This window comes from Alosa sapidissima, chromosome 17, assembly GCF_018492685.1.
Source record: "Alosa sapidissima isolate fAloSap1 chromosome 17, fAloSap1.pri, whole genome shotgun sequence".
Classification (NCBI taxonomy): Eukaryota; Metazoa; Chordata; class Actinopteri; order Clupeiformes; family Clupeidae; genus Alosa; species Alosa sapidissima.
Window position 1 is genome coordinate 6,406,406 of NC_055973.1, and position 22,461 is coordinate 6,428,866.

Consider the following 22,461-nt stretch of genomic DNA (forward strand, 5'->3'; position numbering starts at 1 on the left):
GTCCGCTCAGTTTATCACCACCCCCATTTATATATTAAAATATTTAGCAGAGATGATAAAAATACAGCAAAAAGAACAAGTGAGATATTTGAGCAATAATGCAATTCAATGAATTGTTTTACTGTGATTTACTAATGTTTATTCTACTATGTTAACAATATTAGCTGTGATATTGCATAATAATAATAATAATAATAATAATAATAATAATAATAGTCAAATGTTAGACTGGATAGGATTAAATATGTATGCAGCAGAGCACAGTGTTGGTGTGTGTCCAAAGCTATCAAATGTTCAGGAAAATGTAATCTGAAGCATGGCAATGTAAAGCCGCCCTGTACTATACCCCTACTAGTGCTGTGCAAATACCAAGAATCTGATTCCTCTGTGGAAGGGGGAAAGCCCTGGGTCAAAGTGTTGAAGTGATTGGACACAATTTTGCCTGGTTGCCTGGAAAAGACATAGAAGAGCTTAGCAGGGGTCTTGACTGTTGAATTGTATTCAAAACCGGAGGGAGTGTGGTGCTGATTATGCCCTTCACTGGCATACAGCCCGGCTGTTGCCATGACACAGTTTACTATTGTCCAAAAGGTTGTTGATGAAAAAATATACTTATGTATATTTTTATATATATATATATACACCCCCCCCCCCCCACACACACACACAGAGCGTGTCAAAAACAGCATTGTATTATAGTCACTGTGCTACCCTTATACACTAAGTAACAATAACAGAAGAGTTAACAGAAGAATTAACAGACAGGCTATTGCAAGTCATTTGGAAAGACCAGCACTGGTATATGACACTGCTAGATTATGTCACCTCTCCTGAGTCTGGAGTCTGGAAACGCCTCGACACCAGGGGAGGTTCAGGCCACATTTTTGCAAATACCTTTCAGTAAGCTGTAAGGGGTATGTTGCTGTTGACAAAGATCACATGTGTTTATTTTTTAAATGCAGCAACAGCACTGTTGTTGTGGGGGTCCATCATAAACAAACATCTTTATAGATGATGCAATGTATACCACTACAATCAGAGTTTGGTTGTTGACCTGGCTTGTAGAAACTCCTAGTGAGATAGGCTACAATGTTAAAAAGAAATGAGCAACCTCACGTTTTTGAAAAAACATCTCATAAAATAAAAAATATTTTGATTGCTTTGCTTTGATAGGTTAGATGTTAAACATGCTTGTTTTGTCACTGAAAAAAATAAAAAGAGGAGTTGAAGAGTACACATAGATGCAACATGTCACACAAGCCCTATGTCCATACACTGAAAGAAAACAGTATCATGTAATTTCAACATTTTCCATGGAGCTCCCTAATAATATGGCATTCATTATATAATTCATATAACAGCATCAAAAGCCCTTCACTGGGAGCTTTGATTGCTTTTAGAAGCTATGTTGTTTGTATTATGTACTGTATGCCCAATCAAAGTCATTTTATTACTTACTTACTACCATGGACGGATTATGAACTTTCGGGCCCCTGGGCCCAGATTTATTAAAGGCCCCCCACTAATTGTCGCATATGTGGGAGGGGGGGTTTAGGGGTCCTCCCCCAGAATTTTTTTAATTTGTTTGATGTGATTTCCTGTATTCTGGTGCATTTTGGGGATGGCCAATACTAAATTCAATCAGATTCATAGACTACATCCTGATGTGTTGATATTGAGGTAATGATTCCATGCAAAGGCTTGGGCTTCAGGGCCCCCTGACCCCTTGAGGCCCTGGGCCTGGGCCCGGTAGGCCCGTGCAGTAATCCATCCCTGCTTACTACCACTGTAAGTTGGTGGTATTTGTTTTCACTTGCTCTCGAATGGCAACAAAGATAAAACACTAAAAGTAGGTCATACCAATTCCTCTTAGAAACAACAGAGACCCATGCCTCTTTAGATAAATCAGAGCGGACAACATTGTGGTTGTGCATTGAGAATGCACCTTATATGCTGGATAATATTGATAGAGTTTGGCATCCGTACATTTAGGGGGGAAATATGAATTTTTAAAATCACAAATAAACCCAGGATTGAATCCAACTTAGAATCATTATGGATCATTGTCACTCGCCCTATTCCAAACATTGGTTTGTGTAGATGCATGACTCGCACCTACGTTTTAGGCCATTAGGGTGCCAATAAGATTCTACATCTTAGACAACCATAGACATTTCGAATAGGAAGGAAGTTAGGGCCTATGATGCAGTCGTGCTGAAACTTGCTGGTTGTTTAATATGCAACACCTCTTTACTTGCATCTAAACCCAGAAGCCCGTCACTTTGACGCAGCTACAAGCATCTAAAAGCATTGCGAGCCAACTACCTAAGGCATGATGCAAAACCTTGAAAAATATATGCTCACTAACATGCTGTCTTTTGGATATATGTAATTGCCAATATTGTTATGTGAAAGCTTGTCTCACATGTTCGCTTTGGTGTTCTGTGCTTGACCACCGAACTACATTAGTGTATAACCTGGGTGTCTAGTGGGAGCAACAAGTGTGTTTGTCTGTCCTTATATGCCCCCAGGCCTACCACCAAAATTAATTTGAAGATGATGTCAAAAACAGCTGCCAGAGAGTGGCTGATTGTTGCATAGTGCTGCATGTGCGTCCAGTGTGTAGCTGCATGAAGAAAATCCTTAATGACAGGGTGAATTCGTTGTTAAAATAAAATAAATATTTGCTTAGGCTTATACTCTACACACGCTGGTTTCCTTAACATCAAGAAGAGTTAACTGAGGCTGAGGCACATGTACAACTAGATGACTCATGCAAGAAAGGTAATCACTAGAAATGATGTAGACCGGCTGCAGGGCAAACCCCTTTGTGGTGGAATACCCTTGTTGTGGTCCGTGCAGTCGGTGAACGACTGCATAAATCAGTCTTGGAATCGCCCCTGAAAGTCCCTCCAATAGAAATTGCTGTACTAAAGCTGCTCCGTGACATCGTCCAATCGGCCAGGGTGTAATATTAGTAGTCGCGCAGCAATTGGTTCAAAGAAAAGGAACGTTTTGTGTGCGCTTCAACAGCCCCATCTCTGGCAGGTGGTGCATGTTCGGAAACAGCCTACAATGTTTAGGAAGATAGCTAGGTAGTCATAGGTTATCAACGTAATTTGTTTCCCGTTTTCCTTTACTTTTTTATACGAATTTCACAGTATGTGCCAATACATGTTCTGCACTAGTGCCGAGCGTGGTTTGGTTTCTTCAAGTCACTTTCTGTTGTATATTCTGTGCACTGAGTGATCCCGATGCGGAGTGGATTACGGGTGCTATGCCTGCGTTGAGAAAAAAGGACTGAATAAAGGCTGATAGTTTCTCTGCAAGCACCACAGACCTTGAATGAAAACCGTCGAACCTCTGTGAAGGCAAGTTCCTGCACATTTAACCGCAGGGTTTTTCCACTTTTGCCATTTTTCCCGAGCATCGATATCGTTTCTGAGTGTTCTTGCCTTTTGTTTTGATTTAGAGGCATACTGCGGAGCCATTTCACGATGAAGCACGACTGAACGGAGTTTAAAAAATGAGGAAGCATTTTTTAAAAGATTCTTTAAAGATAGAGGCCTCATCATCTACAGGCCCAGATCTTGGCGAAAAGGGGGAAAGGGGTCCATGGAGCCAGATGAATAAAATCGAGTGAAATGGAACACGAGACACGCGGACGCAGAGACATAGACAATGTATTAAAGACGGCGATTCGTGCAAGTTTGAAGTCTATCCGAAGAAAATGAAGTACTCCGTATGCTAAACGTGAAATTGAGCATTATTGTACTCTATTTTTCTATGTATTTCATAAGGAAGGTTTCTGTTGGAGAGGCTCTGCTAACAACGCTACCTAATCCATGAAATTCCTTCTCCAGGATTTGGAATAGTTATCATTTTTTATATTTTTTATTTGAATTTTTGATCTGGATCCAGCGTTGATATTATTCAATGGAAGTATGTTATCAGTTGCCGGTTTTGCCTCTAGACAGGCCGGTTCCCAAGCATGTACTCAGCCGGAGGGGAGCCATCAGTTTCAGCTCCAGCTCCTCTCTGTTCGGGGCCCCCGATCCACGACAGCTGTCACAGGTATTTTGTTTACATTGACATCGATTTTACATTTTCTACAGGATGGAAGACATTGCATTTGCGATTATTCGATGATAATATCTGTTTACTGAAACCTTTGGTATATTTCGAGGAGGAACAAACAGGTGATTCATGGGAACCCCCTCCCTCCTTCAGACATGCATTTGCTGCTACTTCTCTGGAGGTTTACCAGAACTGTGTTTGATGTATAAATAGCAACGAAATCCACTAATTAATGTGTTATTCTAATATGGAGATTATCGAAAGCAATTGCTTGTTGACAGAGAAAATTTGACATATTGACCCCAACCCCCTACCTACCTCCCTGCAACTTATAAAATTGCACCCAGTTGCAAGCAAAATGCTATCCTTGTTTCAAGTCGTCATGAATTTAATATTCTCCAAATTTACACATGGTAAATCCATAACATTTACTCTACTGAGACAGATGTATTCTTACTGTTCTGGGATTAGAGTTTTGACTCCCATATTTCACGGTTACTGTAGAGGTGACATTTCTGTTACTTGGTGTAGGCCTAATAAAGTGTATGTGAATGTAATGACCTCCAGCACACTATATTTCGTCCTGTAAACCAGGCTTTAAGAAAGTTTTGGAGAACATATTGTGACGTGAAGTAATTGATATTGAAGAGGTGCCCCCCCCCCCCCCCCCCACACACACACCCCACCCATCAGTTATCTACACAAAGGGAGAGACTTATAATTTGCTTAACTGGTCTGTGTCTGTTTTGGTCTACTAAAAGTGTGCTATCAACTCCAAAATAAGGGCTAGGCCTTGGTCACCGAGCAACTCGTATTGACACATGACCAGATGACTTGGACTGTTTGTACACCAGTTATTACTCAAGTCTCAAAAGGGAACATCACATCCCTCAAATTTCAACCCTGTGTTTCAAAATAAAACGGTCTTGGTGACCTCTAAACTTCATTGTTTACCTTTGTTAACAACAGTTGTACAAGGGCACATTCATACTCCGTTGTATGCAAGATTTGTGTATTGTAGTGAAGTATTTTGCAGAGGACCAATGAACAGAATGGGAATGGAATTCTCATTAAATAAGAATTTGTAAAAATAACATCTTGCTTATATGTACGCATAACCCTCCTAAGTTCTGTTTTAAATTTACTTGTGTGTGTGTGTGTGTGTGTGTGTGAAATTACTGGGTTTACATTGTTTATGTTAAATTAGTCAAGGAATGTTCTCGGAGACTCTTAGTGTTACACTGAGAGGCCTCTTTAGTATCTCTGGTCGACCACCCACAAGCTTTTTATTAAGAACTGCCGTATCAGACCGCTCAGCTGTGTCCAACCCCTTTTTCTCTCACTAGTACACCATTACAGTCACTTCCTCTTTACACCACACACACACACACACACACACACACAGTACACACATATACTGAACAGACACAATCACACAGACACACACGCACACAAACCCACAAAGGAAAACACAATGGAAGTTTAGATGGGGTACATTTATTGTCAGTTACTACAATCTAGGGATCTTTAGTACATAGACATGTCCCCACTTCTTCTCTTTTGTGCTTCTTCCACATGGAAATGATGCCCCCCCAACCATGAATGGCCCTGTTCGCAAGCAGTGCTGTGACCAGGGGGCCTCAATGCATGGGCACTTAGGCCGACCGGCAATGAAAGGCCCATCTCTCTCTCTCTCTCTCTCTCCTGGCCCATTAGATCTGAGCTGAGCCTTGTGGGGTTAGAGGAGAGAGGGCGGTAAAGTGGTAAATTCCTCGGCGGCGGGGTCACGTTTGCCTGTTGTTTTTTCCCCCGGGCTGTTTTGTTTTGGACTCATTTGGAGGCAAGGTGGCACGTTGTGGCGGCATGTCACAGTAAGCCTTTCAAGCCTCTCATGGCACTTCAGTTCCATGGAATGCTCACAGTGCCCTCAGTAACGAGAGGAAGAGAGAGAGGGAGAGGGAGAGAGAGAGAGAGTGAATGTATTGGACAGAGACAGAGAGAGGGAGGAACGGTGAGAAAGTTGGAAGTAAAGATTGTGCATAGTTTTTAAGAGGGCTTCTATTTGCCTTTTGTAAACACTGCGTTTTCCCATCTGTATCTGTTTCCTAAGTGTGAGCTGCAGCAGTGTGTGTGTGTGTGTGTGTGTGTGTGTGTGTGTCGCCATGCTGCTGTGTTTGTGGGAGCTTAGGCAGGCTACCATTGCAGAGGGAGGCAGTAAAACATGTGCATGGGCTCAGGGGGCAGTAGTTTGGCCTGGTGCCAACATCGCAGATGGCTAGAGTCTTTTCTTTCTCTCTGTCTTTCTTTCTTTCTTTCTTTCTTTCTTTCTTTCTTTCTGGTTCTCTCTGTCCATTCTCTTTATGTTTGTCAAAGACTGTTTTGCTTTAGTGAAGACCTTTGCAGTGAGCTATCGTCTACAGTGGAGGGAAAACAGTTTCTGGAAGGGAGTTTAAATTAGTTTAGGTTTTGGCAGGTTGTATGAGACTGTGTAGAAATAAGTCACCAGTAACCACAACCCTTTAATGACACCTGCAAACAAAGGCACGAAATGTGGCCTTTATTTGTAACCTTGTGAACATAGTTACTCTACTTTCAGATTAATTAACAAACGTCCATAATCATGGTTTCAAGTAATTCAATGAAAAATGCTGTCCACCAAAGCAATATCATCAAAACAGTTCTGGCAGTGCCCAGACGCAATTGTGCATTGACTGTAAGTTCAGTGTTCGGCGTACTGGACAGTATCTCCCGCCTCCACCCAGTCCCTCTTCCAAATGTCCTGGCTGTGTTGGAAACCTGCCAAGCATGATTGTGTCATTTACAAGCTAACACACTTGCAATCAGCAGAGAGGTGGGTGGGGTTGTGTTGGCATGAGGGTGGGTGTGGATGACATTAACATACAGTAAAGCATGACGCTTCCTGCTACTCAAGTTCAGAGCATGAGGCACCCAAAGTGCCGTCATGTGACCTGCACGTGAGTGAGGTATGTTCAGGATGTTTGCCCATGAAGTAGCACGTCTGATTTGCGTGTATACGCTTGAATGTGCTGCAAGACACAGCGCAATGTTACGTGCGGCCCAGCTGTGTGGGAGCGTTGGGGCCTTGGCTTTGCCGATGACGGGCAGTGCACACACATACCTCGCCCACCCACAGTTTGTCATGACTTTGACATTTCCAGCCTTTTCTGACACCCAAAAAGCATGAAGGAAACGGCGTGGCCTCTGGCTCTGGGGCCCGGAGCTGCTGCCCTGTCATCACGCGGCCCGCCGCAGGCTGATGGCAGCTCTGACGGCAGCTCTGACGTGTGCATGAGAACCAGATAGCGAGTAGAGAGGACGGAGCGGCGCTAAGAGACGCGCTGTTCCTCCAGAGGCCTATTGCCAGGCGACTTTTAAGACAGGACAGGGTGAGATGAGAGTACTTTTTTCTTTTTTTTTTATCGAAGGAGTTTGTTTATCTTAACTTCAGCGATAAGCATTTCATGCAGGGCTGCTGGATTGACGTAGTTTCAGGATGTGGTAAGAAGGAGCGGTTCAGAGGTTTGGGTTTCACAACACTTCTAGCATGTAACCCATGCATGACAGGGCTGCAGCGCCAAATCAACAATATAACAAGGACTAAAACATGTCTAGAAAGTAGTGAAAACAATGTACAAAAATGAAAAGCTTTTGATGTTATGCTCCATGAAGTACAAATGCTTTTTGGAAGCAAGACATAGTCTTTTTGTCTGTGTTTTGAGCTTAAAAACATCAACAGTTTCCAAGTTGTTAGTTGTTGCAGCAGTAACAACAATTTCTCCTGGTTTTGACAGGAACAGGTTTGGTCACAAGTTAATGGGAAAATCAGTCTGGAGAAATTACTTAAATTTGTCATGGCAGGACTCACTTTCTAGGATTGTCATTGTAATGTTCATAAAATGTATAGTTCTGTTTATATATATATTGGAATTTCTCTATCACGTGTGCAAGCCCAGAGACTTCTATCATATAGAAGACTAGGGGCTATACTGAGTGGACATTTTGATTGGGAAAACACAAAGCGAAACAGACCTTTGGACCGTTGTTTTACTGCAGTTTGAATGCTGTTTGAACCGTGAGGATTGTGTGGCCAAAGAAAATGCTGCTGTGAGCTGCTGTGGGGTAAACCACAAGCAGCTGAAATCCGGCAGGCGTAGCTTCCCCTTCAGACCGATGGCCCTGTGAACTCTGAAAAGATATAAACACTGTTGTTGATATCAAAAGGGATTAGTAGTCTGTTTGAGAGCATCTGCTGAAACTCCCTTCCTGACCTTTGTTCTGAGGACATGTCTTGCACAGTTCTCACGGTGCACCATGGGATCATGTTCTTGATGTACTGGCATCTTGGTAGTTCTTCACCATGGTAATACTATTGTTTGCAGTGTGGATGCACCATAGTATCCTGTGTGTTACTATACACTTAGTATAGTTTTTGAATGTTTTTTTGGTCACGCATCAGAATGCTGTTTAATGTCATTGGACTGATGGGGGCTGAGCAACATTTCCATGAAGAGTGATTGTATGTATGATTGTACAACTCGATCCTTGATGCGTCACCAACCTAGTTCCTCTGTTGCGCACTAAAACCTCCTGACGCACTGACACCTCATTTAAGAACCGTGCTTTCAAGATCATAATGGCTGTACAAGACCACTAATAGCCCATCAAGGTTCAAGTGTCTGCACATAAAAAGTTGAGTGCCCAGGTAAACTCTGTACACAGGCTTGTGTGTGTGTGTGTGTGTGTGTGTGTGTGTGTGTGTGTGTGTGTGTGTGTGTGTGTGTGCACGTGTAGTAACAACTATCTCTTCTATATACCTTGCTGTAAAAACCTGTGTTTATTGCCCCCCACTTACAGGAATGCAGAGTCCCGTTATACAGCTTTTTGCAGAGTGTTGGTCAAGTAACATAAGGAAGCTCTGAATTTACGAGCCTGTCAACCACGGCAGCTTTAATATCTGTGAGTTTTGGGATGCGTTGTGGATAAGACTTAATGGCGTCCAGGCCTTGCTTGGCTTCCTGTTTTATTTACCCTGGCTGCTCTTGATCCCTTCCCTGCTTGTGATAAATGGCAGTAAATCAGGAGGAATCGATGTGCTTATGAGTTGTCACAATCAAGGCAAGTTGGAACTGAACTTTTGTCTTTAAACTCTCCTTTGTGGTGTTAATTGTTTACATTATGCAGAGTTTGCCAGCACAGCAGATACATAGCCGATGGGGTAAAATGTTACCAATGGATAGGGAAAGAGCTGTCAATTTCCTGCTGGGAAGAATCAGCCAATCCACAATGACAACATACTTTGTGGCCATAGATACTGGCACCTGATTGACCAATCCCAAGAACCACCTCCCATTGTTATTGTTGCTAGGTAGGATAACTTTGGTTAGAACTTTTTCCATGATTTGGACAGAACATGACCGATGCCTATGGTTCCGTCTCGCCAGGTGCCACATAGTGTTGACGAGAGGAAATATGTTCGTCAACAACCTTTTTTCCATGACTAAAGATTAGACGATGACGAGACTGCACCAATGTCCTGAAACACTGACTAAAGACAATCTTAAAGGTAAACTAGTGCAGTATTGGCAATTTCCTTACTGTTTTCTCGGTTTTTGCTTCTTTTTCGCTGGCTCTGTCATGACGAATGTCTGAGAAACTCCATCGCTACCTTTTTCTAGCTGGTGCCTGGCGTGTATGTGTATTTGAATGCAGTAAATCAATTCGTTACACTCGTTATACTTCCTGACACTGAGGCCGTCGGCCCACCGGCCCACAGTTGCAAGGGTGGTTTTTCCGCTCACAGGCTCTAGGGGGAAGCGAGACGGCCACCACTCAACCCGAAAAAAGTCATATAACCATTCCAATGACTCTGAAGCTGTGAAATGAAGGTATGATAAGCTAAAAAACCTGCATAGTGTGCCTTTAACATGCATTATTGTTGACAAAAAAAGACGAGACTAAAATGTTTTGCATGAAATAAAAACTAAGATAAAATCTCTCTTCATTTTCGTCTACATAATAAGAAGACCGAATATATTGGAACAAGAACACTGGAGATTTCTGCCAGAGTTAGCAAGCTAACTGCCTAATCTTTATGCCACAACGCTACTGTAACCCATAAGTTGAAGCTTCTCTCATACATATACGAATTAACATCCCCCATAATGTCCAAACGAAAATGTTCAGCAAGTAGTGTCAACCAGTGTTTCCCACAGAATTGAATTCTATTTGTGGTGGTAGGTTTGCAGAATTAACTCGAATGCAACAGTTTTTAACAAATTAGTGCAGCCTGGTTATGATTCTAAACAGATTTAAGCACAATTTAGTACAATCATTGTGTGGTGGTCAATGTTGATATGGTGGTGGGCCGCCACAAATAAGTCAATGTATGGGAAACACTGTCAACTATTTAACTAGATACACTGATGATGCAAAGTTTGCTAGCAAGTAAGCTAATATGGAAAGTTCGGGGAATGTGTTGCGTTTGGGCGCATATCGCCATCTAGCGTGGCGGAGTAAAACATTAATACTTGGGTCTACGGCAGTGTTTCTCAGACGAAGGACCACTAAAAAAGAAACGCATGGACCACCTTGCTAAAACTTGCCTATTGTCTTTGCACTTTGCTTATTGTGTCAGAGGATTCATATGATTTAAACTGGCATATCTTACATAGACAGTGTTGCAGAACTGTTTGGATTTACATACAAGTTTGTTCAATATTGCAAACAACTCATCTATATTTTACCACGTCTGCTCGCAGACCACTTGGGATAGCTTGCGGACCACCAGTGTTCCCTGGACCACACTTTGAGAAACACTGGTCTACGAACCGAGCTATAACTGTGGCTCGACTTACCTGTGCATGTAAACATACTGACTGACAAGCTGAGATGACTGAAAATTGAGATATGTGAAACACTATTTGACTGAAATGGTAATCAGAAATAATTTGTTATAAAAAAAAAAGACTAAAATGTTTGACTAAAACTTGACTAAGATAACTTGTTTTCTTTTGACTTAAACTAGACTAAAATGATGAGAGTTTTAGTCAACTAAAACCTGACTAACAAAAATGATATTTGAATGACTAAATATGACCAAGACTAAGACTAAATTAAAAATAGGTGACAAAATTAACACTAGTGCCACATAGATATATATATATATAGATAGATAAATAGATACATACTTACTTACTTTCTTTTTTTCTTTCTTTCTTTCTTTCTTTCTTTCTTTCTTTCTTTATTGATCCCCAAGGGGAAATTCAAGACATATAGACAGAGGAGTGATCCTAGATGAGGTTCTGTAGCATTCCAAGCTTGCTTTAAAAACATATTTAATGGCATAGGGGATGGGGCTTGAGGTCAGGCTTGTTTGAAAATGAGGGCAGAAGTGAGCAGACGTTGGACGCCATTTTAAAGATGACGGTAACACACTTACACTTTTAGCCGAATTAGTTAGCCTGGCATCGGCCATGAATTTGGCCAGAACGTTGTCCTTCTCTCCTGTTCTGTATAATACATCCATGCTAAAGATTTACCTAGTGTCAACAAGGGCAGGACATCAGCAGTATAACGTTGTTGTTTGTTTGTTGTTGTTGTTGTTGGCATCTTGACCATGACCATGCAGTCGTGACTGCTACGATTGGGCAGATGGGCTTTGGTCTGTGGCAGGGACCCCCCCTTTCTTTCTCTCTCTCTCTCTCTCTCTCTCTCTCTCTCTGTTTCTCATTCACAGTCATGGCGTGGCTCCATCTCTCTTAAAGCTGCCTTTGGCTATCCTCAGATGCACCCTCTGTGTTCTCATGACCACCTAGATGATGGTCAAAGGCAGGCGTTCTCAGAGACTGAACACACAACCAATGGTGAAAACAAAGACGTTTTGGACAATAATTGTTTTTTTTTGGCGCCTGAAAAGAATACTTTTTTAAGATGGGTTCACTTTTTTGAAAAAGCAATCCTTACATTGACATTTGGCAGACTGAACTTTTTGAAAGAGTTGACAATATGACCCCCAACTCTATCCCGTATCCATGACTTATAATTGCTAGCATGTAGCGTCACTTTAGATCAGACACACCCATACAGGGCTTTGGTGGCTGATGTTTCTGGTAGATTATAGAATAGATCTTACTCATAGAAATGGAAGAAACAGGTTGATTACCATAATGTGTTTGATGATCAAAAATAGATTTTCTACTCAAGATGTGCCGCAGACTTTGGACTTTTTAACTTTCACAGAGAATGAAAGGTGATTGGATTGATCAAGTCTTGTAGTGACATGGTATTGACTGATGATTGACTGAAACGACCAAGTTAGCAACAGCATTTTCAATTGTTCTTTGTGTTTCTGTGTGGACTAGAGTATCCAAAACATTGTTATGTACTTTTTAAAAATGTTTTTATTAAATAGCCGTGGTATGGTGACCTCTCTGTCCGCTTACTCCCCCTCCCTTTGTTAGGCCGAGGCCTTGCTTTTAACAACACATACGCGCCATGGCTGCCATGCATATCTGTGTCCGTATGGTGCATGGGTGGTGCACGGCCTCAGAAATGACCATGGCACGAGTACGGGAGATACAGTAATCACGTGAACGTTTGGGGTGGTAGTATATGTGCAGCACGTGACTACATGAGCATGCAAGACTGGCTTTATTTGCGACCCTGGATCTGAATTATTTGGCCTGACTTCAAGTGGAGACCTCCAGTGGAGAGGGGCCGTGTCAGCCCAGGCCAGTCCAGACCAGAGTGGATGAGAACAGGGGATTCCACCATGGAACAGGAACCTCTGGAGGATTTAGGTCAGCAATTGTGAATCTTGTGTTTCCAGCCTTTTTTTTTAAAGGAAAAAAAAAGCAATACACATCTGTGGTTCTCAACTTTCAAGGCATGGTGTGGTGGATTCAAACCACATGCGCTTGAGGCCAGACATCTTCATCGCTCCAAGTCGGAACAGGACACCCCCCCCTCAAACACACACACACACAGTGTGTGTATCTGACCCGAACTCACATCTTTAGTTTATTTAGTCTGTGACGTAGCCCTTGCGCTGTGGCAAAGCTCTCCTTTTACAGAGGAAATCAATAGGAAATGAGCATTAAGCGCTGGTTAGATGAGCCTCTACCTTTGACCCAGTTGGAGAGGAGAGCCAGGGCAAACCATCATGAGAGACTAATGCAGTGTTGTAGAGGCCGTGTGTGTGTAGAACCCCCTTACCACCAAGCTCCGGAGGCAGTCACAGCCCCGTCAGCCCTGCCGTCAGCAGCATGAAGATGTGGAGCGAGGGAGAGAAATGGGAGTGAGTGTCAATTGAGATGAGAGACTTAAGCGTTAGTAAGTTTCCTTTATTATCGGTACAAACCAAAACCAATCAATTAAAGAAAATCTATTACTACTATTACTACTACTAAATCTACTAAAAAAGAGAGGGAGCGAGAGGAAGGGAGACGTGGGGGACAAAGAGGTGATAGTTTTCCAAACCCACCTCAAGGCCAACCAGTCACAGCATAGCTTTGGCATAGCCCTGCTCTCAGCCAAATTAGCATGCAGCTTTACTCTCGTTCTCTCTCTCTCTCTCTCTTCTTTCTTTCTCTCTCTCTCTCTCTCTCTCTCTCTCTCTCTGTTTCTCTGTGTGAATGTGTGTGTGTTTGCACGTGTGCTCACATACTATCTGCTGAGTCTCATTCTCTCTCTCTCTCACAGACACACATACTCACCCACACCCACACACATGCGTGCAGTGTCTGTTCGCGTAAGTCAGGGAGGCCGTGCCGCTCTAGTGGAAGGGGGGGACGGGGGGGGGGGGGGGGGGCATAAGCTCCAAGATGAAAGTGCAAATGAAAAATAAATACGCTGCATGTACCCATTACAGAGCCATGCTGGTCCTGATGTTGATGGCTGTGTGTGTGTGTGTGCGTGTGTTCATGTGTTTTGGCAATTTAGTAAACAAAGTGTACAGTGTGCACTCCGGGTCTGTTGAGAAGACGGCTTCTGCTGTGCTTTCTCTGCCCAGCCCCTCCTTGCTCGTGCGTCAGTGTCACCATACGCCTGGTTGGCTGTCGCTAGGAGCCTGTAGGGGGAGGGGGGGCTATGGAGGAGAGGGAGAGAAGGAGGGGGGGGGAGGGGGGGGAGGGGGGCAGTGTGTCGCTCACAGAGGACACAGGCAGCCCCTGCCTGCCTGCTCCCTTGCGCTTGAGTGTGTGTAGTTGAGTGTGTGTGTGTAGTTGTGTGTGTGTGTGTGTGTGTTACGGTGGCGCCTGTCCCATGATTGTGCGGTCAGGTGACGGCAGCATGGCTTAGACAGCTGCACTAAGCCCCTGCGTGAACGCTCGCCGTCTGGGCCTCGAGTCCGACTCCATCGGTGAGCTGCCGCTTATCTGAGCCAAAGAGGAAATGCGCGCACGCACGCACTGATACACCGCTCACTCACGGCCGCTCACGCTAATCCTTAGCCTCCACTCACAGTGTTCGTCCAGAATCACACGCACATATACCCACATGGAGAAACTATGATCTTGAGCATACTGGAGAGCCAATGGGAATTGCTTTGATTTGGTCACTAGTGGTGATTCTGACCAAATGGATGTTCTCTAAGGTAGGTGGCGTGTTAGTGTAGCCAAACTAATACTGGGCGACTTCTCCGCTCACTACACTTTAGTTTTGGTAATGAGCCTAAGGTCACTTTGGCGCTTTGTGTGTGTGTGTGTGTGTGAGATTTTGTTATGGAGCCGATAAGATACCAATTCGATTGTTTTCCCCCTAAATGTCAAGTTGACCATGGTTTGCAGCAATTGTGTCTACACACAAAGATTAAACATTGATTGTGCTTAAAAGCAGAATATGTAACCTCTGAATGATGGTGACTGAAATCGCCTTTGAGTTTTAGTCAATTCCCGTTAGTTAGTCGGATGGTTTTGCTTGTCATTGGAAGAAGGGCATTACGATACAGCTCAACAGCTCATTATCTCAATAGTCAACTAATAATAACACTAAAGGATAGCTTAAAGTTTAACCAAGCCAATAGATCTAGAGCCTTCTAATGTCTGTTGAGAGTTGATGTTGCAACTCATGATATATAAGAGCCAAGAACATATCTAGTTAATGGCCTCTGAGAGGCGATTCTCTCTTCCTGAAGTCACCACAGGTTTTTTTTTCCTTTGAGGAGTGCTGTGCTGTTTGCATTTTGAATGGAGTATGTGTATGCTCCTTCTTCAGCCATTCCTCATACTGTTTTACACAGTGCCTTGATGTTTTCCCTCAGCATGTCTGGTGGACGGTGGAGATTCTCTGGCAAACGGACCTCAGAGCATAGCTAGGATTCCTCATGTATCTGAGAAAATGAGTCAAGGGGTGCTACTTAGCCTAGTCATTTTTTGACATGGTTTGCATTGTCGTCATCCAATCGCCCGGTTTTCTTTAGTTATACTGTAGGTTAGATTTTGAGAACAAGACCTTTGGTACTTCTCTGCAAACTTTAAGATTGCATCTTGTAGTGGATGCCGGTACAATGACATCTGAGTATGTTAATCAAAAAGTAGAACAGAGTGTTTTTCAATGTCATACACTTTTTTGCAACTTTGATAGTAATTGGTTGATGGATGAATAAGACACAACTCTGTTGTTCAGCTCTGACTCCAGATCTCACCTGGCCCTGGTTTGGCCCAGCAGAACCTGAAAATGAGTCGATGTCGAGTTTAGGCTAATCCGTCGTCTGCTTGTGTCAGACAGTTTTGTGTACCTGCCCCGGCTGGGGGTGGAAGACTGCTATAGTTGTGACGTAAACGAGAGGTGGCTATGCCGAGATGTCACAGGTGTGTGAGTTAGCGGTGTGTTTTTACTTGGGTGTCTGTGTACATCCTCATGTGTGAAACAGTACTGTAAATTCAGCAGTACATGCTGGAGCCTGTGCAATGAGCTCTTCGTTCTTTGTGGCAAACATCTCTCTCTTTCTCTTTCTCTATCTCTCTATCCCTCTTGAACAATCTGCGTCATGGCTGGCATCTTTGTCTTTCTGTCTATGACAGGGAAGGTTGTATCTGGTTTATAGCTCTCTGGCCTAAAACCTAGTCCTTCTCCGTGATTTGAAGCACAATGTGATGCAAATGAGACATCTTCATTGTCAAATAGACTTAAGATGCATGGGAAACCAGATTCAGGTGAAATCTTTTAGTATTTATTATAGCATGGCTGTTGTGTTGGTTCTTAATCGATCAAACATGGAGCACAGGCGTGCTCCCCCCACACACACACACACTCACACTCAGACACACGCACGCCACTCATCACACACATTAGGAATTACTCATACACTAAACAGCAGTGGTGTGTGTAAACAGTGTGGTTGTTGATGCTAAAATATCACCATGCCAGTTGCCGGCTGAGTCAGACAGCGGGAGTTGGCTCATCATTTTCGAAATGGCTGGTTGGGAGCTTGTGGTGTGATGGCGGTGCTGATGGTGATAATGGTTGGTTGGGAGCTTGTGGTGTGATGGCGGTGCTGATGGTGATAATGGCTGGTTGGTAATGGGCGATGATGATGGCGTAGACGTCATGAGGCTTTTGTAGGGCGTGACCCTGACGTTTAAGTTCTACGTAAACTGTCGGCGACACCCTGGTATTTAGCTTTGACAGAACCAGCAAGGTTATGATGGATCATTAGATGCCAACCGACAAATACCATGCAGGCTGGGAACGCAGTCAGATGGACGCTTGAGAAGCTGAGAACCTGTCCATGAGCATCAACTCACCAGCTCGACTTAAAACCTGTTTAAAAGCTGTAAACTACTTTTATGCTGTCTTTAAAGCACGTCTCAAGACAACAGTTCATTTGTATATAAACACACATAAAACGAGGTAAACTCAAAAGGTTGAGAGTATTTTGTGGGCCAGTCGTGTTAAGCAGTGTTTCATCTGAAAATGGAGCATTGCCAATAAGCCATCAGGACACACCATAGTCATCCTGTCCTTTCCCAAAAACAAAATGGCGTGGCTGTGATTGGCCAAAGGCAAAAGGCTGTTAGATCTGGCTGGCCGTTCTCTCTCTCTCTCTCTCTCTCTCTCTCTCTTTCGCTCTCACACACACACACACACACTGATAAAAATCTGCGCACATCTTTTCTTTTTTTTCTGTCTCTCTCCTTCTGTATTTCTTTCAACTCACACGGCAAGATCGTAAACCCTGTGTAGTTAGGGGCTTTATTCCTGTCATAAAACTCTTCCTGGTTGGCTGGGAGAGCTCGGCTTCTCGGGCTTTTGGCACACAAAGGGAAGGGTATTGCTACAAAGTGTTCCACTTGCTTTTTTTATTATTCGAGAGAAGCCGGAGGCGCGGGGTGGGGGGGGGGGGGGTGGGGGGGGGGGGTGGGGGGGTGTGCGCAGATTGATAATGGATAAAAATCAACTATGCAAATTGGTTCAGTCCATTGACGTCATAGTCTGAATTGGATGGCACCAGGGGACACCCTAGCCAGTGATTTGAATGCAGCACTGGAAGCCAGAGAGAGAGTGAGGGAGAGGGAGAGACTGTGTGTGTGTGTGTGTGTGTGTGTGTGTGTGTGTGAAGGGTGGATGGAGAGGTAAGCCAGCGTGAGGCAAGCCTGGTCCTGTCCTATCTGCGACTAACCCTGACTACATACACGCCACACATACACACACACACACACACTCACTCGCTCACACACTCACTCACCACCACTCACCACTCACCACTCACTCACTCACTCACTCACTCACTCAACTCACTCAACTCACTCAACTCACTAACTCAACTCACTCACTCACTCACTCACTCACTCACTCACTCACTCACTCTCTCTCTCTAACGAAAACAAACACTGGCAGGGGGAGGTCTTTTGACAACATTACCCACAGAGATCCCAGCGTTCCCTATGGCTGCCTGAGTGTGTGTGTGTGTGCGCGCCCATGCGCCCATGCGTGTGTTAAAGACGGTGTGTGGGTGAGCTGCAGATGACTTTATTCCCTCCCACTGAGGCAGGCATATCCACCACCATTTCCTCTCGCTTCCCAAAAGCACTGCTATCTCTCATGATTCTCCTACCCCCCCTCCCTCTTTTCTCTTTATCTATCTCTTCCCCTTTTCTTACCTCCACACCACACACACAGACCCAACATGCATTCTCCATTCCACCACCCCTTCTCCATGTCTGCTGCATCTTTTCCTCTCTGTCTAGGTCCTTTTTGCTCACTGTCATGCTCTCTCCCTTTCTCTCTCTCTCTCCTTCTCTCTCTCCGGTCTCTCTTTATCTGTCTCCCTTTCTCTCTCTCCTCTCTCTCCTCTCTCTCTCTCTCTCCTCTCTCTCCTCTCTCTCTCTCTGTGCTCTCCTACTGTGAGGTTCCTTGCGTGCCGCTTAAGCTTGGTCATTTTTTGTTCTTGTATTAATCAGCGAATGGCTTAGCTGCGCTGCCAAATGTATACAGCTGCTTCTCTGCGGCGCATGGGGATTACGCCGCCGGTCCTGGGACTAGATAGCGCTCGGAATCGAGAGCTTCTCCTGCCGCAAGCCCCACGTTGAAGGCCAGGCCTAGTCGCGTAATCCCTGGCCACGAGACAGATCGGTGGGGAGGGAAAACGTAGGGGAAACTGTAAAAGCGCTATGGCGTAACCGCTTTGAACATAGTGAGCCACGTGAAGCCAGCTGTGCTGAAGCAGAGAGCGTGATGTCAGTCTCTCATGAATTGTTTTTCAAAGAGTAGGCTTTAGGCTTGTGTGTGTGTGTGTGTGTGTGTGTGTGTGTGTGTGTGTGTGTGTGTGTGTGTGTGTGTGTGTGTGTGTGTTTTAAGGAGTTGTAATCGCAGAATCGCAGTGTACTGACGTCACGTTTGCCATCCACAGCTCTGAATATTTCAGAGGGCAACATGCGCAAGACAAAATGAAGCAGCGGCAGCAGCAGCACTACCCAGAATGCATCCAATGAGAGTTGATGTATTGGCTAGGTGTACTTTTACAGACAATGATTCTCACTAAACACTAGCACTCATTGGAGGACATTGTTCAGGGGGATGCATAGACTGCACATTTAGGGGTAACAGAGTTCCAGTAGGGCAGCATAGTTGTCAGTCTTGGTATAACTCTGAACAAGGGCAATTTGATAGTCAGTCAGATGGAGCAGGCATAACACTATATATATTTTGTGGTAGTGACATTATCAGTGTCAACACAGAGTGTGTGTGTGTGTGTGTGTGTGTGCGTGTGCGCAGAGATGAGGTGTAAGTCGAGTCTATCATGAGTTAGCTGAAGTGGCCACCTGTTAGTTTTCCAGCCGTTAGGGGCCTTGTGTGTATGTGTGTTGGGGTTGGGGGTAGGTTGGTTGAAGGTGTGGATGGATGGATGAAGCCGTCTTGGGCCAGACACCTTATGGGGGATACCAGTGGAAGGCATTCAGACTGACCTTAAGCCCTCTCAAGTTTCACTGCCTGCGTCACGGGTTTGCCCCTTCGCGTCGCTCCCCGATGCCTCCAGTTTCCCCCAGTCTAACCTTTATGAAGCACAACATGATGTAGATAGATTTAACCGTATTCCATATGTTTAATGAAAATAGATGTAACCGTATTCCATATGTTCAACGAGTTCACATATACTTCCTTTTGGAATTGTTTCCCTAGTGTTTGAAATGTGCAGTTTGGGAGTGTCATCTGTAAGGGTGTTGTGAAGTTTGAGTATGTGTCACTCTAGATTATGACAGACATTAGAAATGACCTAACTGACTGTGTGTGTGTGTTTATTTGCCCTTTTCCACAGAGACGTGGAGCGATCTCCTATGACAGCTCTGATCAGACTGCGCTGTACATTCGTATGCTAGGTAAGGACTGTCTCTACCACCCAACACACACACACACACACACACACACACACACACACACACACACACACACACACACACACACACACACACACTTATTCAAAGTTATCTTGAAACATACACACACACATGGTGTATTCCAGTATTCCTACTTCTTTTGTTTCATCCGCTTCATTTTGGCCTACACACACACAAACACATTTCTGGCTCTGTCTCACTCTCTATCTCACACATAAAAATACCCAATACTTGGTCTCACAGAAATCCTTTAAAATCAGTACACAGGTGTAGTGTTCATCATTAACATTAACACAGTTTCTCAGCAGTATGGGGAATTGCAGGAAGTGGGGGGTGGGGTGGGGGGTTGATTTATTGAACACACACCACATTACACAACCGCTTGTGTAACTACAAGAGAGAGAGGCAGAGAGAGGAAGACAGAGACAGTCCCCATGGTCAATCTCAGACCTCTGGCTCTTAATCCACTCATCTCTAGCAGCTTTAGGCCTGTGTGTGTGTGTGTGTGTGTGTGTGTGTGTGTGTGTGTGTGTGTGTGTTTGTTTTTCGCTAGGGAAGTGTTTAGCCATTCTCTGAATTGCTCATCCTCATGTAGTAAATAAACATCTAATTCTGCTCCCTGTCTTGGCTAACGACGGCAGCTTCTACCTCCACAGAATTGATGGTCTGCCCTGAGGTTGGCTCATAGTCTGCGGTGACATTGTCACTCTACAAATCTCTGTACAGAAGGGCAGTCTCTCACTCTCTCTCTCTCTCTCTCTCTTTCCTTCTTTCTCTCTCTCTCTCTCACGTGTGCGAGTCGTCTGAGAAACCTGGGTTACTGGTTGTGCCAGGCGCGCCGTCTGCGCTGGTTGATCTATGCGTATGTTTCTGGAGGATCTCAAGGCCAGCTATGCAGCTTGTTGCCGTGTGTTGGTCGAATCCACCTCCCAGCCCCACTCTCTCTCTCTCTCTCTCTCTCTCTCTCTCTCTCTCTCCAGAGGCCGGGGCCTGAGTCTGCGTTCCCTCATACACGAACAGTGACGCACGCCATTCATGCCACTCATACTGACTAAGGCCTCCAGCGCCGGCGCATAGACTAACCCGCTCTGCCCCTCTGGAATGCACACGGGCCACAGAGTTAGCCTCTCTCCCCTATGGAATAGGGATGTGTAGGCTAAGCCACTAGCAGAAGTGAGATGTATGTATGCCAGGCATGTTCGATGTGGATAACTGGCTTGTGGCGGCCAAGCGTTCATAGCGACGTCGCTTTTTGATCCTTCGATGTCGGCTCTTCCTATCATTGTGAAGCAGAATTCACCAAGCGTTGGATTGTTCACCCACTAATAGGGAACGTGAGCTGGGTTTAGACCGTCGTGAGACAGGTTAGTTTTACCCTACCGGTGATGTGTTGCAATGGTAATCCTGCTCAGTACGAGAGGAACCGCAGGTTCAGACATCACCCAAATACAATAGGGTGATGATAGGTACCGGATAGGGATGGATGGAGATGTAGCCGTAAAACTACATCGTGATATTTCGTAGTATTTTTTGTTTGTTTGTGCAGTAAGGATATACAGTGAATGACGATGTGAAAAATGTATAGCATATAGGGCCCTATCGTACACCTGGCGCAACGCAAGGCTATTCATATTTTACACCCAGTCAGTGACGAATTTCTTCGCCATGTGCTCCACTTTTAATAAACCTTGCGCCCAGGGGTGTGGTATAAGGTGTGGTCTGGCGCATGATCCAAAAATCGCTATCTTACACCCTCTAAAAATCATTACGCCACTGACCAAGAAAAACCTGGTCTATAGCGAAAGGTGCATGTAAAGCACAGCTAAAGACGCACTGTTGTAATGTAAGCACCCTTAGCAAGCAGTCCCAAACAACTTCTGCAAGATAAATATCCTTATGATTTTCATTCAGTCATTCAAACATTATTGGGGTAAGTGTTGCTTTTTTCAGGCTTTGTTTTCAATTGTAACCCCTTGACAGTCAATAGTGAAAGTAAATAACTGTGTAGAACTGTTTTGCCATTGACTATGAGTCCACAATGAAGTTAGTTTCACTTTGCCTATGAGTTCAAATAATAGGCGAGTGCAGAATGCATGTAATCACAAACAGGTTTCAGTAAAGCAAGGTTTAGTGCATACAGAGTCTTGCATGCATGCAGATTCCTTCAAATGCGCCGCTGACTGGCAAAATACCGATGCGCTGTTTGAAGTTGCGCTGCTTGCTGTTAAATGGAATGACAGATGTCACTCTCATTGGTTTAAAGGATGTTATGCCCAAAACACACCCTTGACTGATTAAGAAAACAGAAGAACAACCCTTTTGAACAATGCGCCCAACGTTTGATAACAAATGTGGACTGGACACACCCCTAAATTTATTTAAGCTTTTCGCCACTGACCATGCGTTTCAGATCGCCAAGATAGAGCCCATAGTGTCGACAGCCAAATGTCAAATCCTACACTATTCCTGTGAAGTTGGCTAATGAATAGAATTTAATTTAGATATGAGGGATTAAGCCAGTGGTGATGGT

The 22,461-nt window shown here is 44.3% G+C and overlaps 1 protein-coding gene across 14 annotated transcripts in view; it reads left to right on the plus strand.

Moving 5' to 3' along the window:
• The first annotated feature begins 3,042 nt into the window (after nucleotides 1-3,042).
• Nucleotides 3,043-22,461, plus strand: part of pde7a (phosphodiesterase 7A) — a 28,508-nt gene continuing 9,089 nt past the window's right edge. For 3 of the 14 annotated variants that reach the window (XM_042067470.1, XM_042067472.1, XM_042067477.1), the window contains exons 1-2: nucleotides 3,043-4,074; nucleotides 19,853-19,913. In XM_042067470.1, the coding sequence (XP_041923404.1) occupies nucleotides 3,937-4,074; nucleotides 19,853-19,913 (199 nt within the window). In that variant the 5' untranslated portion in view covers nucleotides 3,043-3,936. Of the gene's footprint in view, nucleotides 4,075-7,349; nucleotides 7,485-7,508; nucleotides 7,597-14,614; nucleotides 14,690-19,852; nucleotides 19,914-22,461 lie in introns of those variants that run through there. The other 11 variants (XM_042067478.1, XM_042067482.1, XM_042067480.1 and 8 more) reach the window with 7 other exon arrangements.